Raw genomic sequence first — 16,475 nt, 5'->3', positions numbered from 1 at the left:
ATGTTGGTTCCTGATGACAGAGTCGGCCCCGGGACGTTTTATATAAATTGACCTCAACTACAGCTCATTAGAAGCCCTAAATTGGAACCATGCAGCCTGGGAAGTGTAAATGTTACAACAGGAGAGTTGGTCGCTTCAGGGGGGTTCCAGCTGTACAGGTCTTTATACTTCTGTAATGAAAATTCTTACTTTTATATAACCAATCTTTTGTTTCTCTTACTATTTTTTTAAGACTTATAACTGAATAAATAAGGCAATTAGAAGGGGGAAGGATTTTAATATATCTCTAAATTTGCGTTCCTTGCTTATTGTCTGTTTAAAACATCACCTGTTATCAGTATGGTTATTAGCATGCCATAAACTCCCATAATTCTTCGCCAAGCACCACTACAGAGCACAACTCATCTGTCACAGGCCTTATTTAATCTTTCCTAAGGCTATTTCTGTTTTCACCCCCTATCTCTGTAGTCCGCCCACCTCAAGTATTTTTATTAGGCTCTAGTATAGCCTGAAAACCTGACAGAAAACTGGCTAAATGCTTACATGCCACTTGCTGGGACTTTTTTTTTGCACAAACACAGTTTTCAATTTGAGATTTTTGAAAGGCAGTAAAATATACTCGATGGCCAGCCTGACTTCTCTGCATTTGTATCTCCACATCATGTCTTTCATCCTGCATCCTGCTCTAATTGGTGCCCTTTGTTTGGCCACCACCCTCAGTAAACAATACAACCACAGCTCTCCTGTTCTAATCCCTTCTTCTGGTCACCCCTGACTCTCCTGGAGCATCGCTCTCCGTAATTACTCCTCTCAAACTGGAGAGTGGAGTAATTGTCTTGAGTGTAACTACAGTTGCTCTCTGAAAGGGGGTCATTGTGTGGAGTTAGGACTTCACTTCAGTGCATGGCTGTGTTTGTGCTGCAAATGATAATGAAAGTATTTGGCTGGCCATGGTGAGGTGGATAGAGTAAGATATGAAAAGAAAGAAAGTGAGTGAGGAGAGTGTGCAAGGAGACCTGCTGCTCATTTTTTGCATCTCAAGGTCAAGCTGATATATATTTGAATGTCCTTCTGTAAGAACTACACCAATGAAGAAAACGCTTTTGAAATGTCTTTACTTTTAAAAGCACCACAATTGTCACGATTCCACACCATAATGCTTACAACATGTACACTTTTCCATGGTTTTCCATGCTTTATCACTTTTTACAGTATTTTATACACTTGTTTCACAACAAATCAGCAAAGGTAGTTTACTTCTACCCTAGTGAGTAAAACTATGAACAAATTAAACTCACAACACAAATGTTTGTGTTTCTTTTAACTGAAGTAACATAGACATCCTTTTCATTGTAGAAGTTAAACAAAATATGGAAAATGCATAAAAAAAAGTAGAAAAATAACACACCTAACAATATCTATATTGCTGTAAATACTGCATATAGTACGTACAACAAAGAGAACCCTTTATCAATTATTACTTTGCCAGGTGTGGAAGACTTCACAATTTAAAGATTATATAGAAATAGTTTACACACACATCTAACTTCAAGATCTATAAATAAGTCTTTAAAAACATAGCCCCTCATGTTATAACCAATAAATAAGAAAAAAAAAAGTCTTAATTTAATGCATTTTCTTTTCTTTTTGGCCAGCTTTAACCATCTTGCGCTTCTTTTCAGGCATCATATGTCCTGCAGGGTGCAAGATAATTTCCGGTGTATAATTTAAGACATAAATTAGATTATTTTTGTAAATATGAAATTAAATTAGACATAGTACAAAGCAAACAGCCACCAAAAGTGAAATGCAAAATATTTTACATCAAAATGTCATTGGCAACAAAAGCAGTTAGTAAGACTGTCCATTGATTGTTTCAAAAATAATGAATAAGTATTAAACTACAGCTGTAAATCAGATTTATCTCTAGGCATGCAATGCTCCATCAACTCCATCATCCTAACCATAAGTCTCGTTCTGAAACTACTTTCCTTTTGCGGCTGCAGAGCTCTTTTCCTTTTGCTTTTGCAGATTGAATTTCCCCAGTGGTTTGTCTCATTTGAAAGGCAGAAAATGTGTGTAGGCTACGAAATGTGTGCATGAGCGTGGTTACTTGTATGTCTATATGTGCTTAAATGTCTGTGTGCATTATGTATGCTTGCACATTTGTTCATAGTTATCTCTGTGCATGTGTATGTGCACATGCAACACGCATGTTATGTTTGTGTTCATGTACATCTTGGCTTGGTTGCTCATATTTATGTGTGGGTGCAGTCATTTGCGTTTTGGTATATGTCTGCAGGCATATTGTATGTGCATGTGTGTGTGGTCCAGAGAAAATGAAGTGATTCTAACAGCAACATCCTCAGTCATTTTTCATATCAAGTCTTTTAAAACTTGGTCTAGTGTCCTTCATATGTGTTGAAACCAAACACTGTTTAAAAGGTGATTTTTCTCAGTGTTGGTGTCTCAATATAGCACAGAACGGCAGACTTCATGAATTCAGATCTCCAACAGTCCGCTACTGTTCTCCACTCCGTTAGGTGTGCCAGTCTTCTCATCTCCGTTGGTGATTTGGTCAGCGACAGGATTGGTGGGTACAGCACTGGTGTTGAGCTCCGCGGTGTCTTCGCTCCGAGGATCTGTGTCTCCCTCTACAGCTACAGCTTTCCCCTGCATTGCAGAATCCGCGTGGGTCTTCTGGTGCTTTGAGAGGTGGTCGCTACGTGTAAAACGCTTGTTGCACAGTAGGCAGGTGAACTTCTTTTCCCGTGTGTGGGTGCGCACATGCCTCTCCAATTCGTCCGAGCGGGTGAAACGTTTCCCGCAGAACAGCCAGTTGCAAACAAAGGGGCGCTCGCCGGTGTGCCAACGCAGGTGGGCTTTGAGGTGCGAGGCCTTGCCATAAACCTTACCACAGCCTGGGATGTGGCAACTGTGGACCGGTTTCTTCCTTAGGGATGCAGCAGAGGCTCCCAGCCTCTCCAGCTCCTGGCAATTGGGGCAATCACATGAGGACCTAGTGGGTGTGGACCCTCCACTGTAGCCCCCTGAACCTCTAGCAGGCTTTAGGCCCATGGGACTCTCAATCAGCCCTGCACTTGGCACAGGCTTGGGCTTGTACATGTCCTGGGGCAGCATGTGCTGGGATGACTGAAGAAGGTGAGAGGAGGAGCCAAGCCCCACAGAAGGGTAAGGAGCTGGGTTGAGGGGTGTAAAGTCGGTGCTGTAACTGGGCAGCTGTGGGCTCAGGGAGGCCTGTGGAGCTACAGGCTGCAGGGAGGTCTGGAGACCTCCGTCTGTCTGGGGCTGTGTTGCTGACAGCCAGTTGGAGTTAGGGTGGACGTCCCACCAGTTGGATGTGGCATTAGCTGGGGCAGCAGTAATGCCAGGGTGGATACCAGCTTTATACCAGGAGCCATAGGGGTGCGTCATATCCAGTGAGGTATAGACACTGGTGAGACAGTCGGCCGTAGCGTGGGCCTTGGACACTAAAAGAGATGGGTCCTGGGAGACAGAGGTCTGAAAGGAGTGGGAGAAAGGGTTATATTCTGTAGTGTAGCCTCCGGCTGAAGGAGGGGGGCTTCCAGTCGGGGTAAGCAGCCCACCACCTCCTCCTCCTCCAGCTGTGGTGAAGGAGCCAGTGTATGAGTCTGCCAGGCTGCTGCCATCTGCGGTCCGCCCATTCTTAGCTGTCTGAAGGTCAGAGGTCATGGTGTAGGGCTTCTTAACTGGAGTGGTGCTGCCGGTCTTACCGGGTGTAGCTGAATCCCTGACAGGGCTGGTGCTGCCAAACTTGTTACAGGTAGCAGTTAACATAGCCAGAGGACTGGAGCCATAGCGTGCGTCTTCCTGGGGAGGAGGAGCCAAGAGAGAAAATGAGACTGTCTGCAGGAAATGGCTGCTTGCTGCTGCTGCTGCTTCTGTCAGTGTCAACTCTAATAAAAAACGTATGTCTGACTGCCACTGCTGGCTTTTTCTGCTCGCTCCGTTTTCAAAATGGTCAGAGCAATTTCAGGCAGTGAATGTTTACGCTTGTGAAGGTTCTGCTCTCCTCAGCAAAAGGCAAATCCTCTTACTGTTTTGTTTCATTTAAACAATGATTGTCTACTGTACAAGCTATTCTTAATATTGCATTGTTTGTTTGAAAGTCATTCCACCTGTCTCCACAGCTGTAAACATACCTAGTGTACTTAACTCCACACTATTATCTGTAATTGTGTCTCAGCTGTAGCAGATACAGAGAGCATTAACTTGTCAAACATGTTTTTTTTCTAGTAGTCACAATGGCATGGAAGATGTCTGACAAGCACATTGTTCTCACTATTGTCCTGTTTATATTCTTATACATTTAGATGCGTCCATTGTTTATGCTTATAATCGTGTCAAATGTCACTGTATGGCATTATATTTCCTGTAAACACGTACAATCTTCATTAGCCTTTTCAGAAACTTTTTTCAACTTTTTAAGCAAACCAATTCTTAAGACAACTAACAGAAACACACAACTAAAGAAATTCACTTTAATTAAAAATCATTTTATGGAATATTTCTTCATTCAAGTAGGCCTATTTCCCCTTTCCATATGGCAGGTAACTAAGAGTCAAGTCAAGAGTGTCTGTCTTTCTACTGTTGCTAATGAATATCCATCTGAATGTAGCCCAGCTAATTAAATATCACTTTAATAATATTATAAAACTTTTATAAGATTATATTGTTGTATCTGTTGTTCTTTATCTGCTGTGGTATCACCGTAAGACTGTTCTGAATAAACATGTTGAGACACAAACATTTTCAGTGCAGACTCACTACATGTGTTTTTATTTCTAGTCTATAACTGTGAATATTTCTGAGCAGAAATGTCACGCATTCCCATGTCCTATAAACCCTGGTCTTCCCATGTAGCCTGATTGCCATCTCTCACAACACGCCCTGTGTCAGCCCATTGCGTCAAGCTGATTTTTCCTTTGCTTTTCAGGTTGATAATGTTTCATCACAAGCAGTAAGGTATTTTACTACTCCTAAAGTCCCTGTTGCCTTCTCAATGTCTTGCGCCATCCACTACTGACAACTGTAAAGCCATAATGAGAGATAAGGTGTTGTTAAATATAAAATATGATCATTTTCTAATTGTTCTTGAAATCAGTACATAGTGAATATGCAGAGAGGAAGTACAGGGTTACATCAAGAGAAACAGAGGTAAACTGTGAGTGTTAAAATGTTATGGTACTGAGACAAACTTTGTCAGCAGCTTTAAATCTCTTTTTAATTAATGCAAATTATGATAGGTCTATTAATTGTCCGCTTATAGCACAGCTTTATAGTCGATCATATCATTTCATATAATTCAGATGACGAATTGAACACCGGAATCAAGTTTCCTCACGTCAATTTACAACTACGTGAGTTTATTATAAACTTTAGCTGGCATTTCAACAATAAAAGCCGAGGGCGTATGAAGAAGAAGAAGAAACAACAACAACAACAAAAAAAATCTACTTACAATTACATTCCCTACCTCCAGAATAGATGCTGCCATCCCTGAGAAACAAAATCCTAAGGAAGCTGAGGGGAGTGGGAGAAGCGCAGCTCTGGGTCCCGGGACAGTTTGGAAGAAGTTGAGCACTAACGCGGGGAAGTGTTTTGAGGCGCGGGGAGCCCGCCCCCTAATTACAGGCTCTGGGCTCTTTGAAGACTCGCTAAGACGCAATAAGAACCCAGAGGTGGAGGAACTAGCGCAGAGATTGGTGGATTAAAAATAAAAGAGGACATCCCACCTCCCCATAAGGCCAGTGTCGAATAATTTTTCAAGATAAATGCATGAATGGGTTACTCATCAATCAAACATGTGGACATTATTTCTATTTTATCGGCGTTATTTTTTCCGCTGAGATGAATCCAGTGCAGTCTGAAGCAAGATACACTTTACATCATCTCACAGAGAATTTCTATATTTAAAAAAAATGTACTCACGCTATAGAAATATAAAACTGTAAATAAAAAGTGAAAAAAAGATTAAAGGTCTGAGAGAGGAAAAATAACAAAAGAACATCTAGCTTCGGTCCACGCCACATAAATCACAAAAATGAAGCTGACCGAGCCTGTGGTTTCCATCTGAGTTTTTATTATTCTGGTTTCAACCCTCTTTCTGTTTCCAATATTCTTAAATGCAGTTAACTGCCCTTTTCGACATTAACTGCGATGGTTAAAGAGTCAGAACTACAGAGACAAGCGAAGAAGAAAAGGATCAGGCCATTAAATAAAATAAAGAAGAGATTATCGCATCAAATGAAATGAACTCAAATTCACGAAGGGACAAAGACTCAACAGCGTTTGTTTCCTCAAGGAAGCTGTTTGAAAAAAGAGGAAGAAATGAATGAGACAAAAAAACACAAAGAGTTTGAAAATATATAGAAAAAAATAAAAGTCCTGCCAAAGACTCATATAAAGAAGTATTTCAAAATCGTCCAGGATCTATTACTGTCATTATTGATTTCCGAGTTTGGAATAAATATCTATGAGAAGAAAATATCTGCCATATTGGACTAATTTAAAATAGGCCTATGTTTTATTCTCCTATTACTTGCATGAATATAATCTAATCTTTTTCCACATTTTCTGTGAACAGTTTGAAAATCGCAACAAAGATCCTACTCTGTTAATTATTTCTTCAACTAATTTTCACTTTTGATACAAAATAATTCACCTTCATTTAGCAGAGCTGTCTGTTGAATGGCACATTTCTATTGCAGAAATGTACATACGGCCTAATAAATATTCACAGGCATTGTACTAGTCATAAGCAAGTGTATCTGTGTTTAATTCAAAATATGGTCACAAGCCTATTTATTTTAAAGGAAGTTGTCCATATAAATGCTGTCAAAGCATATCAAGGAGAAAGAGCATTCGTTTGAGCTTTATTGGTCAGAGAACAGTATTATTTAAAAAAGACAGACATATCCTAATTACAGTGTTTGGTGTGCTGAAGTTTTGAAAGAGCAAAAACAGATTACTATTTCATGAGTTCAAAGTAATGCTTTTTATTATTGAACTGTGTCATCTATGTGGGTTGAAGACACATACAAATATTAGGAACACAAATCGAGACTGTCCTTCTGAATTCTTTGCTGTCAGTTACTTTTACTACTACTTTTTATTGATTTTAGCCGTTGGTTCAAAAACTCCAAAACTCCACTTTCAGTCTCAAGTAAGGCAGATTCTCAGAGCGTTTTTGTGGGAGTCTCATTTTCTGAAGGAGAGCACAGAAGATTAAAATTGTTGTCAAAAATAAACATATAATTTCTGTTCTTATTTTCTCCTCAATTACAGGGCATGGTCAGAGCTGGGCTTGTCGTTCTGGAGAGTCTGGCCCTCACATGAACACAGCGGCTATATTTGGCAGTCTGCTCTCCAACTGACCTTCATTGCTTTATTTTCTTATTCCAGAATGGGTGTGAGGAGAAGAACAAAGGCTGCTACATGTGATACTTTACGTTGTCGCACACTCCATACATGCAGTCATATGAACCTATAAACCTAAACTGAGGGCAGAGTGTTGGAGAAAGGAAATGATAAATGCACCTGATATCTATCTATCTATCTATCTATCTATCTATCTATCTATCTATCTATCTATCTATCTATCTATCTATCTATCTATCTATCTATCTATCTATCTATCTATCTATCTATCTATCTATCTATGTATCTATCTATGTATCTATCTATCTATCTATCTATCTATCTATCTATCTATCTATCTATCTATCTATCTATCTATCTATCTATCTATCTATCTATCTGATATCTGATCAATGACGTCCCTATACTTTATCATGCCAAAATCTTGTGCTATACGTGGCAGTCTTTTCACACTTTCCGAGGCATTTGCTTCCCCCTATCATTTGACACATGGTCTGTTAATGCTGTGAGCCTTTAAATGAACTGTTCCTTTCCTTTACGTGTCCATTAATGGTTTATGTTTTACATCTAAGTGAAATGAGAGGGAAGGTAAAGAGCTCATATATTGCTGAAAAGTGGCTGCTTTTCCTCATTTTTTTAAGACTTGCAGTAGTCTCAAGCTTTTGCATGTTCATTTACAGCTTCAACGGCATTAATATGTTGTTAGGTGGTTGCTTCAAAAGAGCGAGAGATCTATAATTAGAGAATGCGTTAAGCTCTTTACAGCCTCTTCAAAAAGCTTTCTCTGCTCTATTTACTATATTCTGCCCTGTGTGGTTTAGATATTTGGGTATATACAGTAGGCATCACAGCCTTCATGAACTTTGGGGCGTTGGGTGGGCACAGTTAAGTTTCCCAGAGCTGATTATATGTTTAGTTTGGAATAGTTATTGTCCATATGACAGCGATCACATGTATTAGTAGTTCCAGCTTTATTTAGATTAGCTCATTAGCCTGTCCCTGTTTGAATGCAACAAGTAGGTAACTATGATTGAGAAAAAACCTACAGTATATTAGACCTGCTCAGTTATGATTGTGGGTATATTCTAAGTGATAATGCTTCAAATAGGCAATTGATGACATGCATATAATTATACCTTTTTCTCACTGTGAGGGCAGTGGCCAATTCTGGGTAACAAGACTGTGAAAACCTCAGCTTTCTCACGCACATCTTAGTACTGGGACTTCAATTTACCACATATTATACCATATGAACATTTATGCAACTTGTTTATTACAGCTTGTACACCCTGGCCGGGTCTCACCAGTCTGTCAGAGGGCAGATAGAAAAACACTCACATCTACGGGTAAATCAGTATCACAATCACAATCAGTCTAACCTGCTTGTCTTTCGGCGACAAAAACAAAATATGTCCAGACTCAAGAAGAGAGTCAACATTTGAGTCAGAGGTCATAAGACCCTTAGATCACAATGGTGCAATGACTGAAACGTTCATTTTTCTGTTATTTATATTATTTGTTAGTTATGGGGCTTCTTGTTTTGTCTGTGCATTTTTCTGGTGATGTGGCACAATTTAAAGATTGTTTACACTTGACACTACTTCTTTCAAAGTCTGGATTAAAAAGCACAGCTGTTTCAACGTTGGCATTAGCAAAACCCCTGAGACAAAAAGTTCTTGATTATAATGATATAGAGATATATACTGGTATACACACAGACATATAGCCTACTTTAGGTATGCATGCTTTATAATTACTATGTTTCACACAATTCATTACTTGTATTGACTGTTTCTGTTTGTGCTTGCAGGCCATATACCAAATACCAGATCTACCATATCTACCAGCCTATAGATACCAGCTCTCTGCAATACTTTAATTTTTATGTTTTTTTTTTTTTAGTATAATTATTTTGTTTTAAAAAGTTAGAATATACTCTAAACCCTTGGCATCAATTGCTCGTATGTTTTGAGTGTCATGGAGAGAATTTCTTTCACTCTGGCAATAAACAGGAAGCAGTAAGACTGTCTCAAACACAGACTGTCTCCATCGTGTTCACCAGTGGTCAACTTTTCCGTGCAAAACTTCTTGCTGTGCCGATTCACTTTGGCGAAACTTCTTCTGGTTGCTCAGCTCCATAGAAAATGAAACCACTCCCAGCGATGAGCTGATTGAAGTGATGGCACTGAGTGTACGCTGAATGTGTACACTGCTTACATCCAGTTCTTCTGAGAAAAGATTGAAAGTACTCCTTGATGCTATATTGATATTGGGTTGTTGTCACCAGACAGGACAGCTGGGTCTGTGGTAAAAGTTCAAAGGGCACAAGGACATACTGCAGTTGTTTGTACCACAATGCTCATGTGTGAAAGGGCATGGGAGGACATAGCTGGTGGGAGGACACATAGAAAGACAAAAGTAGCTAACTACAATGCATATATTGTATCTATTTTACCTGGGAAGGGTATTGAACCTCCACACCTTTTTTTGTACCACAGTGTTTCTATAACTCAGCGTATTAAAAACCGTAAATAACATTTACATTTGTGTTTATTCTTTAATTAGATATTTCCTTATTGTCAAATGTGCCTGATTTAAAATATACTGTAACATTGATTGTAGCCTCTATTTTATTTATGAACCATTTATTTTTTATCTTAAGAAAGCAATCACTAATTCAAATAGTAAGTGTGGCTTAAAAAGTTAAGGTTTTGAAAAAAAAAAAAAAAAAAAAAGCTTTATCATCAAAAGAAACATATACCTGTACTATACCATAGCTGTACTATGTTACATTTGGTACTGGCATCTCCACTGAAGAATTTTCAGCAATACCTAACACTTATGGTTACTGTAATTGAGGGTTGAGTTTTACTTTTGGAGCATTTTATTGAAGTTTTTACTGCAAATTTTACTACATGCCAGCAGTGGGATTTACTTCCATGTAATATAATATTTTTTACTTGTAATACAATCTACATTAAACTCTGTTTTCTTATTTTTTAAAAATTTTGAGGTCTTTATTCCTAATAGGGAGCTAAATAACTACTTTTATAATTAAAATATAATGAAAATAAATATAAAATGTAAAATAATTATATATAGGCTGGTGAAATTATAGACTGATTTGCATTTATTTAAGAAGAATGTTAAAATATCAGTAGAGCAACCCACCTTAAATTATTCAATTATAGTAGTTTTTCACTACAGGCATGCAGTACTCCCAGTACCAAACTTTTGTACACTTAAGTACTTGCAAGTTCATCCAGCAGGCATCTTTCTTGAAATAGTAGTGGAAGGTTTGCCAACTAATTCGTCTTGGTAGTAACACAAAAGCACAGCAGCAGAACAAACAAGCACGAAACGAAGCTGAGATGTGATGGTATGTCTGTACATCGATCTGACATTCTTTCTCGCATTTTCATCTTTCTTTCTTTTGCCTTCTGTTTTCTACATTGGTTTTAAATTGGCTGCTTGGTATCATTAGGACATTACAGCAACCAAGTAAGTGTGCTTAATGGCCGATCAATGGAATATCTCGCCATAATGCATTTCCCTTGACATTCCCCTCTGGGCTGCAACCCTCAGAAAATTAACAATGTTAATAATACTGCGACGGAGGGGGAAAATTGAAATGATTAGATGTGTTTTACTTTGCTGCTGATGGAAATGTGGTGAGAGGGAATCAGGGTCAGGGATAGACTTGCCTTGCAGCATGACTCCGTGCTATTTTTCCAGGCTGTGTGGTCAAAGATTCAGAGAGCTTGTCAACGGAAAATGAGAGAGGGAGAGTGGGGGAGAAGAGAGAAAGAGGGAGACGTATAGACAGAGAGACTGAGAGGAACAGAGACAGGGTGGTGGGTTATACTATGCACTAGTGAATATCATGTTCATTTGTACTGCCGTTGATGCTGCTGATTATGGCATCAGATGTTAGTCACTTATGCCTTTTTGAGTCAGAATTGAAAAGCAACAACATGCTTTTAATAAAATGACCTGCCCAGTTTGAGTGGTCTGTCTCTACTTTGGGGCATGTTGGTGGTTTTGAGTAATGCAACCACCAACAGACTTCGTTTCAACCAGTGGACAGAACATATTCGGTCACCAGACATGGTGGTAATCACATATAACAATGCGGAGAACATAATCCTTGTCATATATAAATATTTTTCCTTGCATATGAACTTTTGTACAAATGCAAATGGAAACAAAGCAAAAATGGTCCCTGCTGCATACTACTTGGAATCTTGTTTTCTAAATGAGGACAACATTTCAGTCTGACATCCCCACCCCCCATCCCCATCGCTCATGTTAAGTCTCAGTGACCACACGTGTCAGAAATAATCCCATGTGGCACTGGAGAGGCATTGATTGTTTTCCTATATGAAGAATCTTTACTGTTTGCTGAATGGCAATGTTATTGTTATTACTTTAGAATTGCAAATGTTGCGTAACACACTGAATGTGCTGTTTCTCAGACAGGCTATTACATGCATGTATCAGCACTAGAAGCACAGAGGTCCATCCCCTCCTAAACAAATCCCAGTCCACCGCCTTGTTGCTGTATACAAGCCGACATCTGGTCTTTAATCTCCCAGTCTGTCGAGGAGACCTGCGGCCACCTAATGACCCCAACAGGCGTCATGCATGCAATTGCTCAGGATGGTGCAATGACAGTGTCTTTCAATATCTTGTTATACATACTTTGTGAAATGAGAGGGACTTTGCTGCACTTTTGACTGGACATTGCAGGTTGTTTGGGAAGCAACATACATGCGATGTGGCAAGATTGTGCATTTGGAGATTCTTAATATCTAAAGAAGCCTCTTCTTGCAAGTTCTAAAAGAATCTTATGCATGAGGATCCACAAAAAGCTTTTTATTAAATAGATTTAATCTTGAAATTTGTTAATTTTTTTAAGTGTTATTCTGTTTGTTTGAAAAAAAATCTACCTTTGTTGAAGAATGTGTTATTTTAAAGCAGCGTTGTTCACTTGACATTGACTCAATTCAAGCCCAGGTCAGAAAAATGAGTACTTCTTATTAAAGACTTTGCAAAAAACTCTTTTTAGACCAGGTAAAATTCAATAATAATTGAAAAAAATCTGCACTTTTTGGTCCCTGTCACATTGTCAAACTGTGCCTGAGTGACAGTCCCAAAATCACAGTTTGATTCTGTGAATGTCAGGTTGCATGTGTGTCATTGACTAATACAGAACTTTTACATCATGGTGTTTAGTGTTTACAGCCTAGTGTTTTTTTTTTTTTTTGCCCGATATCCGAGTTGTTGAGCTGCAGCCCTCTGCAAAGGCACCTTTGCTGTGTTTTTACACCCACCAAACTGTAGGACTAAAAGTAGATACCGTGACTAAAGATTATATCCTGATTTACAATTCCCTCTCAGACTCTACTTTTTCTTTTTTTACACAACTAGCAAAATAATACCACAAACACATTTTTAAAGAAAGACCTGCACTGTAATTCACACTTAATTATTCTAACACCCTCAGCACCCTCAGTGCTGGCTGGCTTTTTAGTCTGCCTTCAAGTGTGGTCATTTAAAACTGCACTGATGCCTTTAGATGACATTTCATACAAACTAGTTTGCTTCAAACGCACCCGGCCCTAAGATTTGAGACCTGCTCTAAATGTCCTTGAAACTGGATTTGGAATTTCCCCACAAGCCTTGAAAGCAGCTCCATCTTTCTGTGTTAAAACTGTTAAAAATGTAATGAATCTTGTCACCAGTGTATAACAGTTAAGATTGAAAAATGACTCCATCGCCCTTATTCAACATGGTGGGCCACATATGTCAATAAGACATGAGAAAACACCACTATATAAACCCAGATTTTTGTATTTTTGTGGTTGAATCCTGAGGGGCAGCAACAACTGTGTGTTATATGTGCATGTTACTGTGCAGTGTAGTGTGTTTGCATGTCTTCATTCATCGGAGTAATCAGTTAAGCCTTTCTCCTGTGATTCATTTGATCAATTAGCCACTTTTTGCTCCTGTGCACTTACACCGATTTCTTTGAACACTGTCAGAACATACTGAGCTGCACTATACCCTACAGGGCAGCCCACCACCTTCCCCTTTCTCCCCACTAGTTTATACATATTTAGTCAGTGCCCCCAGACCCTGACAGCAGCTGGTGCTGAGGTTTGGGTGGGAGCTCATTACTCCTTGGCGGAACCCTTCCAAAAGAGGGGAGGGTTTTTAAGGCGAGTAAATTGAGGTTGTCTTTTTTTGGGTTACTTTATTTCATATGGGTAAATCCAACTTCACGCATCGTGTGATCTGTTCCATGTGTTGCGTGTGTGCCACCAGCAGTCATCTCTGGTCCCCTTTTGCTGGAAAGAACTTCTGTTCTACTTAATCTATGTGTATGTAAATAATAATGTATGTATATATTGGTTTGTTTTTTTTTTTTTACAGGTTTTACTTAGTGAATCTAAAACTGTAAAATGTGAGGGTCTGTAGCACAACTGTAATTCTAATTTTGTCTTTTTTTTTTCCCCTCTCATGAGATCCACTTCAGTTTTGTGGTCTGCCACTCACAAGACAAAACCTCCATAGCTTTTTTAATCCTAACAGAGAATCGTTCAAAGCTTTACATTTGATGTCTTAGTGCTGTAGTAATGTTGCGGTTTTGAGGACTGGAACTATCGTTTATTTATGAGAGACATATTGCGCTGCAGGAGAGGGATATTATCTTCAAGTGGCTCAAAAAAGTGACCAAGAGTATCAGATGTCCCTGTCTATTGAGTGATTGTGTGGAACTGAAGTGTTCTTGATTTGGATTTCCTCTTTCGGAGAGCAGACTGATGTGTGTGTGTGGGGGGGGGGGTGTTCTGGTGACACTGATCAAGAAGAAGGGGAGATCAAGACTAGCAAAATCAAGGTCAAGAACGAGAGGGGTTGTGGAGTAGGACTCAAGACTGTCACAGTTTGCTGTTGATGTGATACAAAAGATCCCAACTGTGGATGTGCAGAAGACTGCAGCTGGAAAAAGGCTGTAAGTGCTCACAGAAATGGTGAGAGTGGAGGGTAGGGCATTCAACACAGAAATAGAATGACATTATAGGTAGGTAAAATAAGCATGCCATACCTAAAGGGAACTTTATTACTTATAACCTAAAACCCCTAAAATCTAAACAAAAAGGCCAAGCCACACCATATGTGTGCAAGAGGAAGCTTAAGTCTTCTTTCTTTTAGACCACCCAATGCTTCACCCACACACACTCCTGAAAAACCCTGAGTCTGTGCAGGACTGAATCAACCAAACGTTACATATTTCACAAGATCTTGGAACTAAGTTGAATATGTTCAGTTCATCTATTCTTTTATGATTGGGAGAAGAGCCAAACCACACAAGGAAAACAGACGGATTAAAAGGTATTCGATGTGGAATTTTGTTTCTCCTAAATGAAAAGGGCTCTGTTGCTGAACAAAAGCTGGGTCAAATCAGAATTCTTTTTTACTGTCTCATCTAAGTGATAAAGAAATTCTCCACTGAGTCTATTGGAGTTCAAATGTAGAAACTCTCCCAAAGCTCATGGTGCTTTGACTGAAAATAAAGAAGAAACCTTCCTTCCCCCCACTTGCCTGAAGCCACAGCATGTGGTCTACTCTGTTGCTGCTCTAAAAATGGCAGCCGGGCGGCCTCGGGAGAAGCCCAGAACAGCCTCCACCGTAATGGCCATGTGGGTGTGGCCCCTTGTAGATGGCTTTTGAGGGGGCCCCTCCCGGACGCCCGCACCCCTTGCCAGCGCCCAAGGGCTCCAGGCTGCCTGACCAGAGACACCGCGGTGCGGCCCACGCTGAACCCAGGCCGAGCCGGGCTAGAGTGGGCTGGCTTAGGCCAGGGCCAGGACAGGCTGCACGGCTGTTTCATGGCAGGTTCCTGCATGTCTGCCCTCTGCTGGGGTCACACAGGAATAAGGCGACACAAAAACGTGGGCAAAAATGGTAATAGGCCACCATGTCCACTATGTCAAAGTAAATTTTACAAAATAAATAGTAACATAAAACTTCATGACCACTACAGATCATTTCCAACTTTGAACTGCAGGTATTTTTCTGTGGTATTTTAGTTTTCTACTTCCTTATAATTAAACACCAGTAGATTTTGGAGAAAAATATTGTCCTTTCCATTACACTGAATTTGGCATTTGCAAAACCTTCATGCAGTCTATAAATTTTAATTTATTCCTCAAAGTTAAACAACAAATGATATAAAATAATACTGACAGGAGACAGCAGTGATAGAAGCCACTTGGCACAATGTTAAATACCTTTATTTCAAAAGATCAATCAGAAGATCTCTGTCTTACTTCCACCACTGTAACATCTAAAGCAAAAACAAATATGGGACAGTACACTTACACAAAACACAGACAGTAAGAGCAGTCAGTAGTCGGTGTCTTTCAAAGACTGACGCCAAAAAATGAAAGAATGAAATTAGCTGGTATACTATGTGCTACCATTTCCACTGTTTTAATGTGGTGAAGAAAAGGCTTTAATCCTTAAAAGGATCTCTGGCAGGTCAAACAAACACAGTACAATTCCATGTACGCATCCTGTAGAGGAGCGCCCTGTCATTGAAAGAAACATACAGTAACAGTCCCCAAAGAACACTGTCCATCTAAGCTCATTTTTCACTTCTTAAAGCCCTGAAATACAGAGACAACTGGAGTCCTGAGTGAAGCTTTGGCATGAGGAATGAGCATGGCAGCCTTACTAACTTCCAACACCTACTCACAGCATTGCTGTGTTTCTTATGATGTTGATTTTTAAGCATGGTTACAGAGTTGATGTGCATTAACCATGTGTAGTACATTATGGCACGGTTAGATTTAGCATGTAAAACTGCTGATAGTAATATGGCCTGAACTGTGATAGTGAGTGATAGGGTGAAGCCATCCAGTCACCTTCTGGTTTGAATCAGCGGAAGGGGATTGGAGGGGGTTGCTCTCGGTAGGTTGGCTTTTATTGCTTCTCCCCTTTGGTTTTAAACAGATCTGCCTGTTTGTGGAAGTGTGGCTGGCGGTTGG

At 39.6% G+C, this 16,475-nt stretch overlaps 1 protein-coding gene across 2 annotated transcripts; it reads right to left on the bottom strand.

Moving 5' to 3' along the window:
- Nucleotides 1-1,147: 1,147 nt before the first annotated feature.
- Nucleotides 1,148-5,620, bottom strand: sp7 (Sp7 transcription factor). Of its 2 annotated transcripts, none has more exons than XM_026305907.1 (2): nucleotides 5,519-5,620; nucleotides 1,148-3,852 (listed from the first exon to the last, which is right to left on the bottom strand). In XM_026305907.1, exons 1-2 carry the CDS (start codon nucleotides 5,537-5,539, stop codon nucleotides 2,503-2,505), a joined length of 1,371 nt encoding a protein of 456 aa, XP_026161692.1. In that variant the 5' UTR covers nucleotides 5,540-5,620; the 3' UTR covers nucleotides 1,148-2,502. The 2 variants fall into 2 exon arrangements, with proteins under 2 accessions (XP_026161692.1, XP_026161690.1); XM_026305905.1 differs by having other exon boundaries at nucleotides 5,504-5,600.
- Between the last annotated feature and the right edge of the window lie 10,855 nt (nucleotides 5,621-16,475).

The sequence above is a fragment of the Mastacembelus armatus genome, chromosome 5, assembly GCF_900324485.2.
Source record: "Mastacembelus armatus chromosome 5, fMasArm1.2, whole genome shotgun sequence".
Taxonomy (NCBI): domain Eukaryota; kingdom Metazoa; phylum Chordata; class Actinopteri; order Synbranchiformes; family Mastacembelidae; genus Mastacembelus; species Mastacembelus armatus.
Note: the sequence above shows the minus strand (reverse complement) of the source record. Positions and strands in the feature narration are given on the sequence as shown.